At 45.0% G+C, this 24,777-nt stretch overlaps 1 protein-coding gene, 1 long non-coding RNA gene and 1 pseudogene across 2 annotated transcripts; 2 read left to right on the forward strand and 1 right to left on the reverse strand.

Moving 5' to 3' along the window:
• Positions 1-242: 242 nt before the first annotated feature.
• On the forward strand, positions 243-19,280 carry LOC130191107 (BTB/POZ domain-containing protein 3-like; annotated as a pseudogene).
• Positions 13,180-17,078, forward strand: LOC130191110 (uncharacterized). The gene is made up of 3 exons (XR_008831117.1): positions 13,180-13,768; positions 14,974-15,072; positions 16,073-17,078. It is a non-coding gene; the product is annotated as an uncharacterized LOC130191110 (long non-coding RNA).
• Positions 19,281-20,906: 1,626 nt separating the features above from the next.
• LOC130191109 (E3 ubiquitin-protein ligase TRIM39-like) lies at positions 20,907-21,813 on the reverse strand. Its single transcript, XM_056410778.1, has one exon. It carries the CDS (start codon positions 21,644-21,646, stop codon positions 20,975-20,977), a length of 672 nt encoding a protein of 223 aa, XP_056266753.1. The 5' UTR covers positions 21,647-21,813; the 3' UTR covers positions 20,907-20,974.
• Positions 21,814-24,777: the final 2,964 nt, after the last annotated feature.

Below are 24,777 nucleotides of genomic sequence, written 5' to 3' on the forward strand. Positions count from 1 at the left end.
TCAGACACCAGATTGCCCTGCCGAGGTATTCAACTCTCATTCAGTGTTTTCCATCTTACACATAATATTTATGCAAACAATACTAGGCTATGCTAAACTAGAATATATATTCTTAACACCAGGGTGGCTCACTTTCTCAGGTCAGACTCCTCCTCCTCCTCCTCCTCTTCATCATCATCACTGATTCACGCGCTCGTCTTCCTCCGTCCCGCCGCGGCGTGTCTCACAGCTCTGTCTTCGTTTCAGCGGGTTTCCGGACACGGTGCCGTGTTACACCGTCAACCGGCAATGTTCCTCCGGCCTGCAGGCTGTGTTCAACATCGCAGGTACAAGCTCTCACATCACAGATATATATATATATCATTTATTTATTGTATATATATTATTTATAAATATTTATTATATATACATTATATATATATATATGTTTATACATATTTTTTATGTATTAATATATATGTAAACATATATATATTATTTATATAGAATTTATATATATATATGTGTGTGTGTATATATATATATATGTGTATATATATTAGATATATTAATTCATTATATATATTATTTATTATATATATATATTATTCATATATTTGAATATATATACAGGACTGTCTCAGAAATTTAGAATATTGTGATAAAGTTCTTTATTTTTTGTAATGCAATTAAAAAAACAAAAATGTCATGCATTCTGGATTCATTACAAATCAACTGAAATATTGCAAGTCTTTTATTCTTTTAATATTGCTGATTATGGCTTACAGCTTAAGAAAACTCAAATATCCTATCTCTAAATATTAGAATATCATGAAAAAGTATACTAGTAGGGTATTAAACAAATCACTTGAATTGTCTAATTAACTCGAAACACCTGCAAGGGTTTCCTGAGCCTTGACAAACACTCAGCTGTTATAAATCTTTTTTTTACTTGGTCTGAGGAAATATTAAAATTTTATGAGATAGGATTTTAGAGTTTTCTTAAGCTGTAAGCCATAATCAGCAATATTATAAGAATAAAAGGCTTGCAATATTTCAGTTGATTTGTAATGAATCCAGAATGCATGACATTTTTGTTCTTTTAATTGCATTACAGAAAATAAAGAACTTTATCACAATATTCTAATTTTCTGAGACAGTCCTGTATATATCAATATGTTTATATATATATATATTTGAATATACAGGTATATACATACATACGTGTGTGTGTGTAGGAGCCATCAGGAGCGGATCCATTGACCTCGGCCTCGCCTGTGGGTACGTTTCATTTGTCGGTGAAATACAGAACGGTTCAAATCAAAGCATGTGGTTTTTTTCTTCTCTTTACCAGAATATCTCTCTCCCTCTCCCTCTCAGTGTGGAGAGCATGTCTCTGGGTGAGATGGGGAATCCAGGAGATTTGAGCTCCAGGCTGACTGAGGTCGACAGAGCCAGAGACTGCATGATCCCGATGGGGTGAGGCCTCAGACCCCCCCCCCCCCGAAGGCTCCAGCTGAGCACCATTGACGTTCGGACTGTGACGCCAATTTAAAATTTGAAATGAAGCAGTTAAAGTGCAGAGTTCCCGTTTTATTTAAATAGATAAAACAACAATATGTACGGTCCACATGTTGTTTGTTTGTTTGTGCAGCATCACCTCAGAGAACATCGCAGAGAGATTCGGGGTCTCCAGAGAAAAGCAGGACGCCGTCAGCTCGCAGCAAAAGTGAGCAAGAGAACGTTATTTTTTTACAACTAACAGTAGTATCAGGAAAATGTAGCAAAAGTAAAACAATTTTTATATATATATTCTTTTTAGTAAGTATTTATAGATTATATTTGTATATATATATTTTTTGTTATTTATATATATATATATATTTAATGTGTATATATATATATATATATTTAATGTGTATATATATATTGTATTTATTTATATAATGTATATATCTTATTTATATTATATAAAAATGATATGCACTACCGTTCAAAAGTTTGGGATCACTTAGAAATGACTTTATTTTTCAAAGAAAAGCACTGTTTTTTCAATAAAGATAACATTAAATTAATCAGAAATACCCTCTCTACATTGTTAATGTGGTAAATGACTATTCTAGGTGGAAACGTCTGGTTTCTAATGAAATATCTCCAGAGGTGTATAGAGGCCCATTTCCATCAACTATCACTCCAGTGTTCTAATGGTACATTGTGTTTGCTAATCGCCTTAGAAGACTAATGTCTGATTAGAAAACCCTTGTGCAATTATGTTAGCGCAGCTGAAAACAGTTATGCTGGTGATATATGCTATACAACTGGCCTTCCTTTGAGCTTGAAGTTTGTAGAACAAAATTAATATTTCAAATATTAATCATTATTTCTAACCTTGTCAATGTCTTGAATATATTTTATATTCATTTGATAAATAAAAGTGTGATTTTTCATGGAAGACACAAAATTGTCTGGGTGATCCCAAACTTTTGAACGGTAGTGTATATATATAAATTAATTAATATATAACTATATTTAAATATATTTATATGTATTTATATATGTATTTATGAATAGATTATTTTATTTATATATTTATATACATATTTATAATTTAAATTATATATATATATATATGTGTATATATTATATATAAAATATTTATATAATAAATATATATAAATGAGTAATATATAAATATTATGGTGGATATTTCTAAACGCCCCCACAGAGCGGCCCGTGCGCAGAGCTTGGGTCTGTTCGAGCGGGAGATCGTTCCGGTCACCACGCGGGTCCAGGACGCCGAGGGCAGCGAGCGCGTGGTGACGGTCTCCAGGGACGAGGGGGTCCGGGCGGGGACGACTGTGGCGGGACTGAGCAAGCTGAGGCCGGCCTTCAAACCGGACGGCACCACCACGGCAGGTCGGTCGGCCGTCGGGTCTGAGTGAGTCCGATTCCCCCTCTCAGCTGCCGTGACTCAAACCCCGCCCCCACGGTTCTGTCTCAGGTAACTCCAGCCAGGTGAGCGGGGCAGCGGCCGTGCTGATTGGACGCCGGGCTGCGGTCGAGGCTCTGGGTCTGCCGGTCCTGGGAGTCCTGAGGGCCAGCGCGGTGGTGGGGGTCCCCCCGGACCTGATGGGGATCGGACCGGCGGTCGCCATCCCTGCAGCTCTGGAGCAAGCGGGTAAGACTGAAGTACTAGTCTTCAGTACTTTTATACTACTTTATATTTCTCAGAGGGAAATATTGTATTTTTTTACTGCACTTGATTTATTTGATACTTAAATCACTCGATTTTTGACAATTGGACAATAATAAAAAATATTGTCATCAGATAAAAAAAATGTTTTAATGTGTGTGTGTGTATATATATATATATATATATAAATACATAATATATTCTAAAGCAGGTCATTCCACACCAGTACTTTTGGTACATTTTAAATGTTGGAAGTAGTTTTACTTTTATTCAAGAAATAGATCTGACTTCTTCCACCGCTATGTTATATTTAAAGGGTCTGAAATCAGAAGTTCTCCAAGTGGATGTTCTGTTGTAACGCTAGTAAATATAGTGATGAGTATTTAATGCTTGTGAAAGCTGATGGAGACGCGTTCCTCCTCCAGGACTCACGGTGGCCGATATCGACGTGTTTGAAATCAACGAGGCCTTCGCCAGCCAGGTGAGTTCACGCCTCCACGCCGACGCTGCTGCTTGAAGGAGATCCGTCACTTTTATGAATAAAGTATATTTATAATATATATCGCGACACTTGCTTCTTTTTAAGGGTCAACTTAACCCTAAACCCACTTAGTGGATCTGTAAAGCCAAGTTTAAACTCCCTGTAAGTGAAGATGGAAAAGAAACTTAGAAATGACATAATCTGTAAAAATCTGAACTTTTGTAACTTGGCATGACTGTCACAAATAGTTAATTAATTAATTGGGAAAAAGGATAATTTGCTCACTGATATATGTATACATAAATTAATATGTTTCTATATATATATATATACATTATGTAATATGAAATTATTAAATGTATATACAGTGCATCCGGAAAGTATTCTGGCCTTCACTTTTTCCACATTTTGTTATGTTACAGCCTTATTCCAAAATGGATTAAATTCATTATTTTCCTCAACATTCTACACACAACAACCCATAATGACATAGTGAAACCTGTTTTTTGCACATTTTTGCAAGTCTGTTAAAAATAAAGAACGAAAACATAACATGTACATAAGTATTCACAGCCTTTGCCATGACACTCAACATGTAGCTCAGGTCCTGTTTCCACCGATCATCCTTGAGATGTTTGATTGGAGTCCACTTGTGCTAAATTCAGTTGATTGGACATGATTGAGAAAGGCACACACCTGTCTATATAAGGCATCACAGTTGACAGTGCATATCAGAGCATAAACCAAGCCATGAAGTTCAAGGAATTATCTATCGACCTCCGAGACAGAATTGTATCGAGGCACAGATCTGGCGAAGGGTACAGAAAGATTTCTGCAGCATTGAAAGTCCCAATGAGCACAGTGGCCTCCATCAACCGGACATGGAAGAAGTTTGGAACCACCAGGACTCTTCCTAGAGCCGCCCAGCCAGACTGAGCGATCGGGGGAGAAGGGCCTTCGTCAGGGAGGTGACCAGGAACCCGATGGTCACTCTGACAGAGCTCCAGCGTTGTTCTATGAAGAGAGGAGAACCTTCCAGAAGGACAACCATCTCTGCAGCACTCCACAAATCAGGCCTGTTTGGTCGAGTGGCCAGACGGAAGCCACTCCTCAGTAAAAAGCACCTGAAGGACTCTCAGACCATGGAAACCAAATTCTCTGGTCTGATGAAACACAGATTGAACTCTTTGGCCTGAATGCCAAGCGTCATGTCTGGAGGGAACCAGGCACTGCTCATCACCTGGCCAACACCATCCCTACAGTGAAGCACGGTGGTGGCAGCATCATGCTGTGGGGATGTTTTTCAGCGGGAGGAACTGGGAGACGAGTCAGGATTGAGGGAAAGATGAATGCAGCAACGTACAGAGACATCCTGGATGAAAACATGCTCCAAAGCGCTCTGGACCTCAGACTGGGGCGACGGTTCATCTTCCAACAGGACAACGCCCCGAAGCACACAGCCCAGATAACAAAGGAGTGGCTTTGGGACGACTCTGTGAAGGTCCTGGAGCGGCCCAGCCAGAGCCCCGACTTGAACCCCATTGAACATCTCTGGAGAGATCTGAAAATGGCTGTGCACCGACGCTCCCCATCCAACCTGATGGAACTTGAGAGGTTCTGCAAAGAAGAATGGGAGAAACTGCCCAGAAACAGGTGTGCCACGCTTGTGGAATCAGACCCAAGAAGACTTGAGGCTGTAATTGCTGCCAAAGGTGCTTCAACAAAGTATTGAGCAAAGGCTGTGAATCCTTATGTACATGTTATGTTTTCCTTCTTTATTTTTAATAAATTTGCAAAAAACTGTTTTCACTTTGTCATTCTGGGTTTTTGTGTGTAGAATGTTGAGGAAAATAATGAATTTAATCCATTTTGGAATAAGGCTGTAACATAACAAAATGTGGAAAAAATGAAGCGCTGTGAATACTTTCCGGATTCACTGTATGTAACGTTTACTTCAGTGTCGTAAATACCCAGTTACGATAGATGCAGCCTCGCATACACTTGTATTGATGACCAGACGAAGTCAGGAACCAAGAAATGATGTCAACCGATAAGCTAAGAATATTCAAAGATTTTACATAAATATGACTGCATAGTTTTATTCTTATATAGTTATTTTATTATTAATACCGATTGCGTTTTCAGCCTATATACTGTAACGTCTCGGACGTTATGGCACTGATGACACGGAGACGGGACGACGTTATTAATCCTCCTTTATTGGGCATCCACCAACACAGACAGCTGCTCCTCTCAGCAGCTCGAACGTCAACAACAACGGTTCCCGTCAACCACCCTTAACTCCCCTTTTCCGACAGCTTAACCCCGCCTCCCCTCTACTCCGCCAATCACAGGCACGCCCCCTCGACCAGCACGCACGGTGCCACACTGTGGCTGACATTGCGTAATCACTGCCAGAAAGCAGGTCGAAGTACATCCGCCCCGGAGCGGGCGGCTCCAGAATCCTACATAGCGGAGTTATTTCCCCACAGACCCCCGATGGCGGAGCCGCAAATCGCCATCTTAAAAGTCATTGTAGCGGCACAATTTTTTTCAAGCTGTTATTTTAAGGTACAATTGTTACATAATGTTACTTTAACTCTCGTTTCCTGAGTGTGACGCAGCAGCTCTCCTCTTCAGGGTGGCTCCGCCTCTTACCTGCAGCTCTTATGAAACACAGTAAAGCTGCAGGAAGCGGAAGTGAAACAGTAGAACCCTGAAGATGTTCATGAAGACAAACCATGTTTCATGTACAGCCGGCAGGAATAGTTATGTAATGTATTAAAGCTGATTAATGTCCTCTCTGCAGGACACAGAGACAATAGAGACGTGTCAGCTGTCAGTGATTGAACCGCTTAAACCAAAGTTACTGTAAAGGAATAGTTACAAACTTTATAAAGAAAACAAAGTGTGTCTTTTAAGTGGACTTGTGTGCTTCAACTGTCTCTTTGTTTTTAATAAAACGTTGATAGTTTGCACGAGCGTTGGCGTGCACGTCAGAGTGAGCTGAGCCCGCGTCGTCGCCGCCGTGTGGCTCTTCTCGGTGTCCGAATTCAAAGCTCGTTTCTCGGGTGTTCCCTCCAGACTCGACCGGTACCGGTACCGGCAGCGGCGGCAGGTGAGTCCGGGACCCGGAGCTGCCATGACCCGGCCGGCAGTCTGACTGGAAGATAATGGCTGCAGAGCTGTTTCCCACCAAGAAGCTGGTCACCTCCGCCTCAGCGAGCAGCAGCACCTCCTCTTCCTCCTCCTCCTCCTCCATCCAGCAGCACCAGCAGCAGAACCTCACGAACAACAACACGAGCACCGCGGCGCAGGGCGGCAGCAGCTGGCAGGGCCTGTTCCCCACCATCCGGGAGAGGTGGGTCTGACACCGGAAGCGAGGATTACATATGCAGAGTGTTGGAGGAGAAAATGTGTCAACAGTTGTCTCTCCCATCTGTCTATGGGGGATAATCTAATCCTGTGTGGGGTCATGTGAAAAGGTCACAAACCGATGACTTGAGGTGATGGACCAACCGGAAAGGTCACTCAAATGTTGGGGGGTTGCAGAATAAACAGAGCCGTCAGGGATCTCCACTTCCTCTTTAGTGGCAACAGATGGACTCTGGAATGTGTACGTCTCGGCGATGTGTATAAGAACGAGACGAGCCGATGAGGAGGGCAGCATTAAGTCCGAGTCTCCTACAAAGGAGAGTGACAGACTTTGCTCCGCTCAGCTGGGTGTTTCCATGACTTGTTTGATGTGATATACTTATTTGTTCCATGACTTATTTGTCCAGTTGAATCACTTGTCCACTTGTTTGTACCTGGCTCACATTCTGATCATTTGTGAACTTGTTACTATATAATAAAGTGTGATAAGACCACCGTGCTTAGAATACTCTTGATTTTCTCACAAGGCATCGGAACATTTATTCCACCACAAATTGGCGACGAGGATGGGATGGACGCGCAGCGCTGGACTCCGACGGACGGTCAGAAGGCCATACGATAGATGATTCCTCCCCGAGGGTGAGAAGCTGCCGTTCTGCGGAGACCAGGACTGCCGATCCAACCCAGTTGAAGTAACAACGAAAAACACGCGGTGAGAGATTAAGATTATTTTGAGATCAATCAAGTCATGAAAATGGAAATGGGAAATTTTTAAAAGAAAAAACCTCACAATCAGGTGTTGTTAACAGACGTGTTTTGAAAACTGTTGGGTTTCTCTAGTGGGGTGTATGCACCAGTTTGGCGCACACTTTTCGGGGAAAACAGTTAGCAGTTTTTAGAGGTAGCAGCGGTCGCTTGCTCGCTTAGTCATCCACGTGTATTGTTTACGTAATACACGAATGATTAGAGATGGGTAGTGCTCAGAGTAAGAGTGAGACCGTTGAGAGCCACGTGGTTCCCGTCCTTCCGCCTCTGTGTAAGTTTATGTCTGATCGATATCCCGGAAGCTTGGATCAAATGAAAAAATGGATAGAGGTTGGTTTTCCATCAAACGGAAGTTTGAGTGAAAATCAATTAAAACAGTTGGAGGTATCACTGGGGGAAATGGAGAGGAACGCAACAGCTCAGCATGCAGCCTTATCAAAGAAAAAGCAGAGGAAGAATGTAAAGTTTGAGGCTGACTGGGAAGCATTTAATAAGTGGAAATTTGAGTCTGAGAGAAGGGAGAGAAAGAGATTGAAAGCATTCAATGCACTGGAAAACATCGATCCTGTAAAGGATGCTAACATACTTTCCACTATTCACCAAAATACTGTGTACCCTTGTCTTTCTGAGGTACTGAGGAAATCATTGGATCCAGAACTGGACTCCGCCCCCCCCCCTGCTCCTCCAGCCTACGTGCAGCAGCCCTCCCAGTCAAATGCAGCACACGTTTCAGCAGACATGACAAGAGGACAGCAGCCAGACTCAAGCACCGAGACGACCTCCTCACCGGCCGTGACCCGCCTACAGTCTCAACAAAGGAGGGTCATGTCGCAGGAAGGGAGGGAGGCCACAGCTCTCATGCCAATGATAGAAGTGGCGGGAGCAGAAGGCCCGATGCTGGTTTTCAGACCCTGGTCAGATGCAGATATAAGTGAAGCAATGATTCATGTCTGCAATCCTAAAAGCAATCTCACGAGATGGGAGACTGATCTTAGGCAATTTGTCAGAGAATATCGTCCCACTATGTCAGAGTTACGGCGTTTGATGGGCAAGGTGCTGACAAATGATTTTCACAAAATTCAGCATGTTTTCAACAATGCAAGAATGACTTTCCGCCTGAGTGAGCCACTCTACGAGGATGCCAAAAATGTGAACTTTCGAGATGCGGTTGATTTCCTCATTAACACCGTAAAAGAACAGTTCCCTTTGACACTAAACTTGTCCTATATCACCTCTTTGTCACAAGGGCCACAAGAGACTTGCAGTTCCTTCCTGGCACGCCTGACAGGAGCCTTTGACACTCATAGTGGCCTCAACCGACCAAATCCAATGGGAGCACAGCCCCTGACACCATATGAGGTCCATCTGAAAGAACATTTTCTGAGCAGAATAAGACCAGAACTCGTACACATGGTAAGAAATGCATGTGTAACTTGGAAAACATGCCCACTTGCCGACATCCTGCAGCACGCAGAGCATGCAGAAGACGGGGCACAAAGAAGAGATGATCAGAAGAAAGAGGGCAGACAAAGGAAACTGGAAGAAGCACAGCTGGCAATGTTTAACACCCGAGCAGAGCCAGCCCAGGAAACCGCCCGTGGCAGATTTGGGGGAGGAAGGGGCCAGATGAGAGGTCATACCAGAGGTCAGGGAAGAAGAAGAGGTGGGGGCAAGCGCAGAACAAGAGACTACGACCCAGACATCTGCCATTGCTGTGGGAAGCATGGACACTGGCAAGCTGATTGTCCGGAGAAACAAACAGGGTCTGCATTCCGCACGTCTGACTGAAAGGAGGGGAGGGAGGGGCGGACCCCAGAGATGGACAGCCTCTCCACAGGAAAGCAGGTAGCGCACAACACTTCACACGCACTAAATTTCACAATGTATGCCAACAACCCAGGCTTTAAGAAATTCCCACAATTAACATTGATGATTTCTAACCACCCTGTAACATTCTTAGTTGATTCAGGAGCTACAAACTCCGTGTTAAGAACAGATTCCTTGCCAAGTGCCCCCAAAAAGAGTGGCAGGAATAGTTTTACAGTGGGAGCTAGCGGCGTAGCAGTCTTAGAAAGCTGCTCAGTTCCATTGAAATGTGAGTTAGATGACCAAATGATAAAACACTCTTTTCTAGTGTCGGAAAACTGCCCAGTAAATCTGATGGGGCGAGATCTAATGTGTTTTTTTGGCATTAGGTTAGCTTCAACAGAAGAAGGCATCAAAGTGTTAAAAAGAGCTGAACTTCCTTTATTTCAGATGATGAACTATAATCCGAATCCACTTCTGTATGCATACGAGTGGGAGCTAATGTTAGACCATGGAGCTCCGAAAACCCATGATCTTATTTCATTTGCACGCACACACAGTACTGCAGCAGGAAATTATATGCAGCCATTACATTGTACATCCCATGTGAGCGTAGGGCCAGACAGAATATACGAGGAAGCATGGTATGATCAGCAGGCAGAAACAGAGAGTTTAGACCTGAAGCATGTTTACTGGTCAGAGGAGGCTGCTGCGGTGTCTGTGTCTCTCTCTCCATCCCAGGGGAAACTGTTCCTTGGAACCACTCCTCACGTATCATTGGCTAAACCGTCACACTGGAAATGGCAGGATCTGGGTCCGTGGCTACAACAACGTATCAACCTCTTGGACTTTAGACCGGGTGCAGAAGATTCGAGGATCGAATTTAGCGCGATTGGTGATGTATTTCGAATTGCATTGACCGACACAGTACATGTACGGAGAACGTTAGAGCTCACAGAAGAACACATTGAACATACAAGCTTGTATCCACTTATTATGACAACAGGTCAAATTCCTGAGTTGTCAAAAGTGCCACCTTCACTGTGGGCTGCACACAAATACGATGTGGGGCTCATAAAAGGCGCAGCACCATTGGTAGTGAGTCCTAAATCAGATTATAGGCCATGCCTAAAACAGTATCCACTTAAAAAAGAAGCCATCGATGGTATAAGACCAGTTTTTGAATCCCTTTTGAAAGTAGGCGTCATTATTCCTTGTCAAGATTCCCCGGTGCGCACACCAATTTTCCCAGTAAAGAAGATTCGCGACAAAGATCAGCCGACGGAATGGAGATTTGTGCAAGATTTACAAGCAGTGAATGCGGCAACCTATCAACGAGCACCAGAAGTGGCAAACCCACACACAATTTTGTCACTGGTGCCACCTGGTGCCACGCATTTTTCGGTTATTGACTTGGCTAATGCATTTTTCTCTGTCCCGTTCACCCAGAAAGTCAACACTGGTTTGGCTTCATGTTTAATGGACGTGGATACACCTGGACCAGATGTCCTATGGGGTATCATGAAAGCCCAGGCGTGTTCCACAGAGCGCTTAGCGAAAATCTTCAAACTTTGCAACTCCCCGCGGGGTCGGCCCTTTTAAATTATGTTGATGACATGATGATTTGCAGCACATCAGAAGAAGCTTGTAAAATTGATACAGTAGCGCTACTTAAACATTTGGCAGATAATGGACACAAAGCCAGTCTGCAGAAGCTTCAATTTGCACTAAAAAAGGTAACTTATCTGGGACATGTGATCACAGAGGAGGGCAAATCCCTCTCTCCCAAACGCATTGCAGCAATTCAATCGTTACCAAAACCAAACACTAAGAAACAAATGATGAGTTTTTTGGGAACAACTTCTTATTGCAGACAGTGGATTCCAAATTACTCAGAAAGAGAGGCATCCCTCTCATCCATGGTCCATGGTAGAAACCTTAGTGCACGTGACAAACTGACTTGGACGGAGGAAGCCGAGAAGGCATTTGAGGATTTAAAGACTTCCTTATCGCAGGCCCCGACTTTGGGCTTGCCAAGACCTGACTTACCTTATACTCAATTCATAGACCAAAAAGACTGTTATATGACATCTGTTTTGTGTCAGCCGCATGGAGGAAAACTCAGGCCTGTGGCCTATTTCTCCTCAAAACTTGACCCTGTCGCTGCAGGTCTCCCTCTTTGTTTGCGGGCAGTAGCAGCAGCTGAAAAAGCTATCCTAGCCTCACGTGACATTGTGGGCTATTCTGAGGTCACACTTATGGTCCCGCATGCAGTTTCCCACATCTTACATGCTCAGAAGACTTCTCACCTCTCTGCTCAGAGATGGCTCAGATATCACACAACATTGTTGGAATTACCTAACATTACGGTGAAACGTTGTAACGTCCTTAACCCTGCTACACTTCTTCCAACTGCAGAAGATGGAGAGCCTCATGACTGCGTCGAAGTCTTGCAACATACATGTACGCCGAGACCTGATCTGACGGACACACCACTTTCCAACGCTGATCTTGAGCTATTTGTAGACGGCTCTGCTTCTCGCTCACCCACAACAGGTAGCGGGCAGGTTGGATTTTCGGTAGTATCATCACACAGAGCACTGGTTTGTGGAAAGCTTCCTTCACACCTCTCAGCACAAGCAGCAGAGCTGATTGCACTCACAGAAGCTTGTAAGTTGGCTGAAGGTAAAACGGTTAACATCTACACCGATTCACGTTATGCTTTTGGAGTGGTACATGATTTTGGATCCCTGTGGAGACATCGGGGGTTTTTAACATCAACAGGCAAACCTATTGCACACCACACCCTGGTTGCAGCTCTTCTGGATGCGATTTTGTTACCCAAAGCTGTTTCAGTGATTAAGTGTGAAGCTCACACCTCTTCTCTTGACCCTGTGTCCGTAGGAAACAGAGCAGCAGATCTGACAGCGAATGCGGCAGCATCATCGGGCGCCCCTTTTCCCGCGACTCAACTGCTCTCCACGCAGACTGATTCCAGTCCTTATGCCGATCTTCCCACACTTCAATCTCTCGCCAGTGCCCAGGAGCGCTCCCTGTGGAAACGCTCTGGTGCCACCCTAAAGGGCGGAGTTTGGACAGGGCCAGACAGCAAACCTTGTTTGCCACGCGATCTCTTCCACAGTTATGCTAAATTGTCTCACGGAAGAGACCACGTGGGCAAAGGAGGGATGTGCAGTGCGTTAAATGCAAGTTGGTACACCAGAGGGTTTTCAACCTTTGCGGCAGATTTTTGCAGGAAATGTGTCATCTGTGCAGCAAATAATGCCTCTGGGGCAATAAAAATACCACAGCAAGGTCACCCTCCTGCATACACAACCTTTGAACATTTAATGATGGATTTTATTGAGTTAACTCCATCGGAGGGAAAGAAATACTGTCTTGTGATAGTATGCATGTTCAGCAAGTGGGTGGAAGTTTTCCCCACATCAAAACAAGACGCAGGGACAGTGGCAAAGATCCTACTGAGAGAGATCATTCCCCGGTGGGGAATACCTCGAGTCATTAGTAGTGACAATGGTCCTGGATTTGCTAACCAGGCTTTGCAGGAAATCTCACAGTATTTAGGTTTTAACATCAGACATCATTGTTCTTATCATCCTCAGTCAGCTGGTGCGGTTGAACGAGAAAATGGTACCATTAAATCTAAACTGGCGAAATGTTGTGAAGAGACAGGCCTATCTTGGGTAAAAGCACTTCCGCTGGTGCTTTTTCACATGCGCATGCGAATCAGGAACAAACATGGCCTCAGCCCTTTTGAGATAGTGCTCGGGAGACCCCCTCGCACTGGACTGGGCCCAGTAAGACACGCTTTGACGACTGATCATAATGAAGACAGCATGCTAAGATATTGTGCTAATCTCTCATCCTCACTCTCAGCACTTCACAGACAGGTGAAAGCTGCACTTCCCTCACCAGCCACTGCGATCCAGCATCACCTGAAACCAGGAGACTGGGTGCTCATCAAGGATCATAGGAGAAAGCATTGGAAGCAGAGACGCTACACAGGTCCCTTCCAAGTACTCCTGACCACAGAGACGGCGGTGAAGGTGGAAGGAAAAGCAACGTGGGTCCACGCCAGCCACTGCAAACGCATCCCAAACCCAGAAGGAGAAGGAGCAGCTGCGACGGGTCCGGACTAAAGGGGAAGGGTGAGAAAAGCGAGCGCCTTCCTCCAGCAAGTAGTGTGCCAAGCTACCAACAAGCGCACCATTAGCAGTGACGTAACCAAGCACCTCACTCATTTTATGTGACTGGGAAGAGAGAGGAGGGGAGCAAGCCCGTAGTTTCTCACACCGCAAAGCTGTCATATATAAATCAGTGTGGTAGGAGGCGAAATCATGTGCGAAGGTGTAGCCACCCAAGAAGCAGCAGCGATGGAAGAAAGATCTCCAGCATCACGGCCCCCTTTTAAGAAGCATGGATGCAGCCAGAGCAAAAGCAGGCACTCACTACTCTTTCTAACCACAATAGCAATTATCTTGTTCCTTATCTATAAATTGCAATCACATAACATAGACGGCAAAGATACTAGCCCTTTCCATCTCTCCAGGAAGTGGCAGGAATGGAGAATAGTTTTCCACTGCCCAGCTGAACAATGTGATGCGAACAATTGTTCACTCTCCTCGATAGAGAATGATACTTGGGTTAATGTAGAGAATCAACTTCGCCGAATAATATGTGATGGGAGGGTACAGAGACAGAGTCTGTACTGTATGGATGCATGAAGAGTATGATTCCATAGTGTTTCCGTTGTGGTGCAGTAAACCAAGGTCGTGTCAGGAGGAACCGGCCTACAGGGGCACGAGTGACTGGAGGGAGTTGTGTGAAGGGGCTAACCAGCAGGTCAGTAAAGCACAGCCAAATACAGCACCAGTTGAACACCTGTACGATACAATTAAACCACAACCCTTGATTTCAGTCAAGCCGACCCCGCTTCGACCAGGGAACATGGAGGCCAGGGACAATCACCTTCAAATGTCCAAGAGAGGAATGTGTAGATGGAAGTTGCACAGTATACATACTACAGCTCAAAAGGCCATTTGCAGGTTACTGGTCAGCCCTGAGTACAAAACACGTTAGGACTCAGTGTGAGACGAAGGACACATGTTCAGTTAAGTTAAGTGCTGAATACGATGCTACGTGGGAAATACCATACTGGTGCCGTCAACCTACCAACTGCGTCACAAAACCAGCCAGCTACACCCGAATCGATTGGAGATATGCTTGCGAAATAGGTTTAGAGTTGAAGAAACTTCCAACACGCACACCACCTCAGGAACATGGCAACGTTGCACTAACTATCATGACAGAGTTTGCTGGTGAAAGTAATGTCTCTAATTGTTGGATATGTCAGCATATGCCCATTTCATCCAGGTCTCCTATGCTGATTCCAGTTCCCTTCACGGAAGCCGACTGGAGCGTTATGGGATGGCCTGATATAGCTCGTCAATTCGTGAGCAATGATGAACACTGTTACACTCCGACAATAGACACTTCCACCAACACAGAGGACATTGTTAGAAATAATGGTGAAAAAGGAAAAGTTATACAATTTGCAGTGAAAACATTTAATGATAAAAATAGAACTGAAGGTACCAATCAAGTAGCATTGTTTAGACTAAGCTATTACAAAAGATACGCCCAACAAGGGCTAAGATATCAAATGCAAATGACTCTTGCTGAAACTAATTGCACAGTAGGGAGTAAGGAGATAAGTTCAATGTGTACTCTTCAGCCAAACACAGCATCTATTCGATTAGAAATAGGTGTACAGAGCATACCTTGGGCTAATACACTAAAAGTCACACATATGTCTTGGACAAGACATAATTGTACTCAACCTCTAATTCCGATTAGACCTAGGAATAGAAATTGCACTAACCTACAACCACCCATTCCAGTACATCCCCTGACCAAGGTCAACCGCTGCATTAATTTCTATGCATTTGGGGGCTATTTCTTGGGAGCAGTGACTGCACTAACGATTCGGTTAGATACGTTAGTGAGAATAAAGAGTTGTCATTACCTGAACAAGCTTATCTAGTGTGGAAACATCGCCTATAGCTGTGTCCCAGTAATAGAGACGTCCATAAGAGGTCGCTGGAGGAAATGCTACTTAGCCTATCTTATACCTTTGATTAGACGAGCTGACTCCAAGGAACTCGCTCCTTCTCACGTACGTCAGAAACGAGCAATTTCCTTAGGTTCAAGGATATTAAGCGTGATATTACCAGCATATGGCACCTATAGGAGTCAAGAGGAGATTGCAACACTCTCAACAATATTAGAGAGGCACATGAACAAAACGTCAATAGCACTCACTGCCATGCAAAAAGAAATAGACGAGATCAAACACATGGCACTCCAAAATAGAATGGCTCTAGATCTTGTTCTGGCCGCACAGGGAGGAGTATGTAAAGTCATTAATACTGAATGTTGCACTTACATTTCAGATGCAAGTTCTGCGGTTCACGATGTGATAACAGACACGGAACGAGGAATTGAGGAGTTGCATAAAGACCATGGCTGGAATCCCTTTGGGGGGATGCAGGCATGGTTAGGATCATGGGGAGCTTCTCTTCTCAAGGGATTGGTATGGATAATAGCAGTCATCATTCTTGTTATAATTACTATCACCCTAATCACAACCGCTTCTAAGATTTGTGTTCGGAAGATAGTTACAACTCACGCATCGGGTCAGCACATGACCACACCGGTAGAACTCCCAGTCCGGAAAAGGGTTCCACAGTATCTTGACAGCTCCGATAGTGATAATGAGCTTGAGGACAATGTTTAAGCAAGCAATGTATTTACACAGTAGATTTAGCAAACTATAATCAATTTTGTATGTACTTCTTTGAGGTTGATGATGTGATGTTTTGAAATCTTTGTGAATCTACACCACGGATGTATGCTCGAAGAATGTTTAACATTTTGTTACTATTTTTCAGTTGTTAAATTGTCAAAAATGACAAAAAGAGAGGATTGTTGGAGGAGAAAATGTGTCAACAGTTGTCTCTCCCATCTGTCTATGGGGGATAATCTAATCCTGTGTGGCGTCATGTGCAAGGTCACAAACCGATGACTTGAGGTGATGGACCAACCGGAAAGGTCACTCAAATGTTGGGGGGTTGCAGAATAAACAGAGCCGTCAGGGATCTCCACTTCCTCTTTAGTGGTAACAGATGGGCTCTGGAATGTGTACGTCTCGGCGATGTGTATAAGAACGAGACGAGCCGATGAGGAGGGCAGCATTAAGTCCGAGTCTCCTACAAAGGAGAGTGACAGACTTTGCTCCGCTCAGCTGGGTGTTTCCATGACTTGTTTGATGTGATATACTTATTTGTTCCATGACTTATTTGTCCAGTTGAATCACTTGTCCACTTGTTTGTACCTGGCTCACATTCTGATCATTTGTGAACTTGTTACTATATAATAAAGTGTGATAAGACCACCGTGCTTAGAATACTCTTGATTTTCTCACAAGGCATCGGAACATTTATTCCACCACACAGAGCATCACTTTGAGTTCATTTCATTAGGAGTTGTGGATATTCCATCTTTTTATTTACATGTTTTAACTGAAGATACTTTTTTCCTCCTAGATAAAACACAATAATGCAACTTTTACTTCCAATACTTTAAAGTACATTCAGGGTTCGTACGGTCATGGAAAACCTGGAAAAGTCATGGAGTTTTAAAATGGTCATTTCCAGGCCTGTAATCACAAAAGTTTTGGAAAAGTCATGGAAATTTGTTATAATCACATGTTCATTTACGCCGAGTTTGAAATAATTAATATATTTTTTAAAGAAAGACGCTCAAAATATAATTAATATACACTTTTATTAATTCCCAAGGGGAAATTAGTTCTCTGCATTTAACCCATCCTTAGTTAATAAGCCGGCGATAGCTCTCAATACGCAACATTTTCAACAGTTTTCATGTTTATACTGAGATTTTAGTTCAGTCATGGACATTTGGTTTAAAGTCCTGGAAATCCATCGGTCACAATGTGTCAGAACCCTGTACATTTCTCTGATAATACTTGGAGCTTGGAATGGTGGATTTCTAGACTCGAGTAAAGGATCTGACCGTCTCCCATCACATGGAATATTCAATATAACTTCTTAGTTTTCATATTTTAAGACAACATGTTGTGTTTCCTGTAGGAATTCAGTCATGTTCAACAACGAGACGATGGCAGACGTTCACTTTGTGGTCGGGCCGCCCGGCGGCACGGAGCGGGTCCCGGGGCACAAGGTGAGACCCTCGAGAAGAAGAAGAGAATCATGTCTATTTACGTTTGACTGGAACCGCTGAACACTGGACAACATCCCAACTTTAGACGGTTACAACCTGATGAACTCGTCACCTTTGATAATCCCGCCCTGTGTGTGAGTCCGAGGTGATCTGGTGTCGTTGCTCTGCTCCGTCAGTACGTCCTGGCCGTCGGCAGCTCCGTGTTCCACGCCATGTTTTATGGCGAGCTGGCGGAGGATCAGGAGGAGATCCGGATCCCCGACGTGGAGCCCCCCTCGTTCCTGGCCATGCTGAAGTAGGTCCGCCCTCTGGGTCAGTCGGTGTGCGTCCTCCTCCGTTGTGTCGAGTAACGCCCCCCCCCCTCAGGTACATCTACTGCGACGAGATCGACCTGTGCGCCGACACCGTGCTCGCCACCCCCCTCCCCGCCACAAAGTACACGGTGCCCCACCTGGCCCGGGCCTGCGTCGGCTTCCTGGAGACCAGCCTGAGCGCCAGGAACGCCTGCGTGCTGCTGTCCCAGAGCTGCCTGTTGGAGGAGCCCGACCTGACGCAGCGCTGCTGGGAGGTGATCGACGCGCAGGCCGAGCTGGCGCTGCGCTCCGAGGGCTTCTGCGACATCGACGCGCAGACGCTGGAGAGCATCCTGCGGCGCGAGACGCTCAACGCCAAGGAGACGGCGGTGTTGGAGGCGGCGCTGAGCTGGGCCGAGGCCGAGTGCCAGCGGCGGGACCTGGCGCCGACCGTGGAGAACCGGCGCCTGGCGCTGGGGAAGGCCGTCTACCTGATCCGCGTGCCCGCCATGGCGCTGGAGGACTTCGCCGACGGGGCGGCGCAGTCCGGCGTGCTCACGCTCGCCGAGACCAACGCCATCTTCCTGTGGCACGCCGCCGCCAACAAGCCCGCGCTGCTGTTCGGCACCGAGCCGCGCCGCAGCGCTGCCGCCGCTTCCAGTCCTGCGCCTACCGCAGCAACCAGTGGCGGTACCGCGGCCGCTGCGACAGCATCCAGTTCGCGGCGGACCGGCGCGTCTTCGTCGCCGGCTTCGGCCTCGACGGCTCCAGCTGCGGCTCGGCCGAGTACGGCGCCGAGATCGAGCTGAAGCGCCAGGGCGTGTCCGTGGCCCAGCGGGTCATCGAGTACTTCTCGGACGGCTCCAGCAGCACCTTCGCCGTGTCGTTCGACTACCCGGTGCAGATCGAGCCCGACACCTTCTACACCGCCAGCGCGGTGCTGGACGGCAACGAGCTGAGCTACTTCGGCCAGGAGGGCGTGACGGAGGTGCAGTGCGGCAAGGTGACCTTCCAGTTCCAGTGCTCCTCGGACAGCACCAACGGCACCGGGCTGCAGGGGGGCCAGATCCCCGAGCTGGTCTTCTACGCCTGAGCGGGGCTTTTATTTTGAAGGCGAGACGATTCTCCAGGAGGAGGGACTCGCGACTTTGCCCGCTGAGCCTCTGGAGACGGTTTGATGGGGCGTGAAGAAGTCTGGAAGCTCCCGCCTCTTCACGCCTGTTGTTGTTTGTTTACAGCGGTTGTCGAGGTCGGGTCAACACGGCGGTGATTGGATGAGACGCCCGGGCAGGACGCTCCGTGTCTCGGCTAAAGCCGTGTGTCAGATACCCGAGAACTCAAAGTGAAAATGTCATATTGGAACAAAGCATTCCTGACCAAGACGCGAAGGCAGAGAAGGAAGGGAGTCACGTGTAACTGCACATTTATTCATGGTGTGATGGTACATTATGATCATAATCCCACAAAGACACACACACACACACCAATCTCTGCATTGCTTTGTGCTGATTGGCTGATCCGACCTCGTGAGGAGGCGGGGTCTGAATCTGTCACTGTCTGTCCTTTTGTCACGCTCAATGTTCCTAATGATTAATCTGTTTACTTTGTTGATATTATTATTATTCTTAATCCCAGAGGTCAGAGCGTGTTCAAACGGTTCGTACGGGAGTTGAAGAAGACGAGTCTCTTCCTCACTTTCCTGCTTGACCCCGACGACGTCTAAAAAACACTTCTCGATGTTTTCCGATGCGCGGCGCGGGGCAGGTTGTTCTGGCTCCGTCAGTTTTACGTTAAAAACGTTTAAATGTCGCTCATCTGACTTTTTCTCTCACGACGATCCGACTTTGAAAACGTTCCCGAGACGTCAACTTAAAAAACAGACGCAAAACGAAGCACCTGCTTCTGTTTTCACCTGTGCAGGTGTTTACTGTTGTTGTTGTTGTTGTTCCTCCGTGACACTCGGAGCATCACCGTAAAGACCCCGTGGGGCGACGTCTACCTGAGCAGCCGACATGAATTCCCGATTATAAGACGAATAAATAACCTTTTTTTAAAAAATATTTGTAACACGAGAACTGATCTCACTCCCGACTTCTTCCGTCTTTTGTTTGAAGGATTTCATTCATAACTCTACACTTTATTATTTTTATTTTTTAGTGTGTATTTAAAGAATGGTCAAGGATTCCTGTGCTTTTATTGTGAAAGACGTGACCTGGTGCTTGTACCACATCCTTGTTATTGTCTCCTCCATGTTGCAGATGTGTAAATAGTTCTGTGATCTCTTCTTCTTCTCTTTCAAAGTGGAGGGGAAGAATTAAATAAACAGTTTTTATATGATTCTATATTGAAGAAGCATATTTTTGGATCGCTCCGTTTCCTGATCCAGGATTGAGTCGGTGATTATTGAGGATGACGTTTGGAAAGGTTGAGTTTAGTTTTATACAGCAAATAAAATACTAATAATTGTTAATAATTGTTTGATCTATAAAAAATCAAATGTACCGATAAAAAAAAAAAGCACATTATTTTACATTTAATAAGCACTACCATGTATTCATCAGATTGAGTCGCAGATTATTAGGATGACGCTTGAAATTAAAGGTTGAGTTTTATACATTTAAAATTAAAATACTATTAAATAATAATAATTGTTTGATATTCATATTAATCAAAAAAATAAAAGCATACATTATTTACATTTTATTTATAAGCACGATAATAATATCCAGATTTAAAATTCCATTAACCCACACAGGGTTGAGTCTAAATAGCTTCCCTTGAGGGACGTGAGAGAAGTGATTAGTTTACTCCAACAGGAGAGATGATCAGAGGAGCAGAGTTTATACCATCATAATTAAGACCAGGATCGAAGAATGGGAGGAGTTTCTCCTTGAAGGAGCAGCCTGTAAAGGAGTAGATGAGAGCTGCAGCTTCTACGTCATAGAAGGAGACCAGACCCTCCTCATAGTCCACAAACACCCCCACCTTCTGAGGCCGAGACTTCAGGGAGAGAAGAACTAGAGGACCATCAAGAGCTATATACTCGTTTCCATTTATGAACCATATAGTCCAGTAACCGTTCTGAGGTCTCAGTGAGATGTCTCCCTTCCTGTTGACCGACTCTCTGGTCACTCCTAAAAACCATTCAGTCTTTTGTTTAACTTGAACCTCGTAATAAAGTTTTTCTGAAGAGAACTTCTGTGTTCCTAAAACACAGAGACCGTGAGAGAACCTCTGTGGATTGTCGGGGAGACGTGGCTGCTCTACCTGAGCATGTTTCACTTGTTTCCTGTCATCAGACAGGATGAGTTGATGATGAGCTGTTTCAGGATCAAGAGTCACGTCCACTGCAAACTTCTGGACCCTCTTCAGCTCAGTTTCAGGAACCAGCTTCTTCATCTTCACTTCAACCAGCGTCTTCATCTTTACTTCAACCAGCGTCTTCATCTTCACTTCAACCAGCGTCTTCATCTTGTTACTGAGCGTCTCCTCCAGCTGAGACACAGCTCTCCTCACAGTCCCCTCATGTGATGCTGGAGGAACACTGACCTGAGACCAGTCCTTGGTGGGTGGTGGATGGTGGATGTTGAGGGACTGGACACTCTGGAGGAGGTGGAGGTGGTCTTCAGAGAGGGAGAGCTTCTCACCTCAGTGCTCCTCTTCATCAGATCAGAGATCTCCTGTTCCATCTCTCTGATGGCGTCTTCAGCCTGTTTCTTGGTGCTTCTCTGCTTCTCTTCTGTCGTAGTGATGAGCTCCTTCAGTTTTCTCCACAGACTCCTTCAGACCAGTGAAGACCTGAACACCTTCTGCTTTCTCTCGGTCTGCATCTTCCTCACTGAGCTTCACGTTGTGTTGGACCTCCTGAATCTTCTGGATCATCTCCTGAGTTTCAGCCTCTGTCTTCTGCAGCTCCACCTTCTTTCCTTCATATTCTTGTTTCAGAGGAACAACATTGTGCATCTTGTGGTCCAACACAGTGCAGAGCATGCAGACACACGCCTACAGAACAGCTCCAGAGGTTTATCGTGCTTCAGACACATCCTGTCTTCCAGGTTCTCCACAGGGTCCATCAGCTGATGTCTCTTCAGGCCTGACATTGTCAGGTGAGGCTCCAGGTGAGTCTCACAGTAGGAGGCCAGACACACCAGGCAGGACTTCAGGGCCTTCAGTTTGGTTCCAGTGCAGACGTCACAGGGAACTTCTCCTGGTCTGGACTCTTGTTGCTCTGAGCTGCTGCTGCTGGCTTTCTGCTGAGTCGACTGTCTGAACTGAGAAACCATCTCACAGATGAAGGTGTTGACGAGCAGCTCAGGTCTTGAGAAGAAAACCTTTTTACACAGTGGACACATGTTCTGGTTGTTGGTATTCCAGTAATGATTGATGCACTTTTTGCAGAAGTTGTGTCCACATGATGTTGTGACTGGATCAGTGAATATCTGGAAAAAAAATTTACAAGTTAATGAATGAAAATTTTGTACAATTCGAACCCAAATCAAACCGAAGTCTCTCCTTTGAGCAGGCGTTTCCTCATTGAAAAAAGCACTGAAGGTTCAATTGGTCCGGTCTTTGCCATAAAAATTTCCCGTCACTTTTATTAAAGCATATATTCATCTTCATGAACATTTTCCCCAAAAATTCTGATTGGGGAATTTTACCATCCAAAATTTTGGGAATTTAAAAGTTGGGTTTAGATACTCTTGATATTCAACATTTTCCCCAGGTTCTTTAGTCAAGCTTTTACAGTTTGGTGGCCTCCTTATTTTTTCCCCTTTAAAACCCATAATCAGTTTCCCATCCTAAAAGCCACACAGTTCCCGGGCTGGAGTGCCTTTATTCAGGCCTAAACAAAGCAAATGTAAACCCCTTTTTAACCCTTTGCCCCGCCGAATCCAATCGTTTAACGACAAAAAATTAATTTTCCCCGGGATTGGGTAACCCCAACTTTTAAAAACCCGGGGCTACTATTCGACCATGGTCATATCCCAAGGGTAAGGATGAACCTTCCGTGGCTATTTTACAATGGGGGCCCACCCCAAATTCCTGGTTAATGGTTCATTTAAACCCGGAATTTGGCACCCGAAATTCTTCCCTTCGTGGTTTGTTTCCTATAGAATTCAGTCAGTTACCGAGACATCAGCTAAAGTGGTCAGCGCCCAGGATGGGTCCCCAAGTAACTAGAAGGAAGATCATTCTATAAGTTTGACTGGACCGCTAACACGGAAACGCCCACAGCGTTACAACGAGAATACATGTCACCTTGATAATCCGAGTTTTTGGTGAGTGACTGGAATGGCCGCTGTTTTGGTTTCAGGATTAGACCGGGAACGGAAGCACGGTCCGTCCCAAACATTCAAACCCATTAGATGCCTTTGCCAGAAACTTCACCCAAAGGGATCCGTGCGCATTTATATGATCAATCCCCAAACCCCCCAGCAGGCGGAAAACCCGTAAAGGGGCCATCGCTTATGTCTAGTCCAGTGTTAAGTTACGTTATGATTAACTATCATCCTTTCCCCCAGTTTGCCGTCTCTTGTTCCATCAAGGACTCTTGGAGCTTTATTTGCGATTGCATAATTCGTAACGCCCTGCTGCTTCTTCACACAATTCTGGACGGCCGTCAATTGCAGCGTACTGTTTCACCTGTGCATTTTACTTTGTGTTGTTGTTGGGTTCTCCGTCCCTGCCGGGAAAACCAAACCCGGCCCCTACCTCAGCCCCAAACCCCGTTGGCGCCAGAAAGTTGCATTATCAGGGAAAAACCCTTTAAAATTTTACATTCAACTTTCCCCTCCATTTTTTCTTTGAAAATTCATCTGGTTATTCCAAAACCCGGAATAATACGGCACCTATTTCCCCCTCTCGGGGTTTCTTGAACACCTTGGAAGTCCTTACCCCCGTCTGGAACTTTCAGTGAAAAAGTGGTTTTTTAAACCGAGATTTTTGGCAAGGTTGCGACAGGGAAAAAAAGGGGCCCAAAATTTACAGAGAAAAAGCATTCCATTAAGAATTTTTGGATGAAAAGATTATTATTAACCCAAAAAAACCCCCCTTTTTAATTCGGGGATTATAAAGGGGAACGCCCGGGCATTAAAAGGGCCAACCAATCCCTTTAAACTTTATTTTACCCAAAGGGGGCCGTTGTTGCCAGAAAATTCATCCAGGTGTTTAAAAGGGGCCCATTTTAAATCAATCGGCAACTTTAGTCCCCAGGAAGGAAAATTCGTACAAAATTTCAAAGACTTTAAAGGTTCCAGTCAATTTAACCCCGGGTTTATTGGCCTTTTCACCCGGGGCATTTTGTTTTTCCTCATCTGACAGTAAATAAGGTCTTCTTGGGAAACCTTTTGACGCTGGCATAAAATTTGAATATAATCTTAAAAAATTGACCCTTTCCCCCAAAACCTTTTGGAAGGCCCTTAAATAGTGTAGTTGACTTTTTTGGCCGGCATTATAAAATGGGAAAATTCCGTTCCCCACGTCTGTTTAACCACCTTTGGACTTGGTTTCCCCGTCTAATTTTGTCTCCTATTAAGTGAAGATTATAAAGGGGAAACTTTACCAAAGGAGGGATTGGTTCCTGGTTTGGTATTGTGCTTGAG

Source organism: Pseudoliparis swirei, unplaced genomic scaffold (genome assembly GCF_029220125.1).
Source record: "Pseudoliparis swirei isolate HS2019 ecotype Mariana Trench unplaced genomic scaffold, NWPU_hadal_v1 hadal_26, whole genome shotgun sequence".
Lineage (NCBI taxonomy): Eukaryota > Metazoa > Chordata > Actinopteri > Perciformes > Liparidae > Pseudoliparis > Pseudoliparis swirei.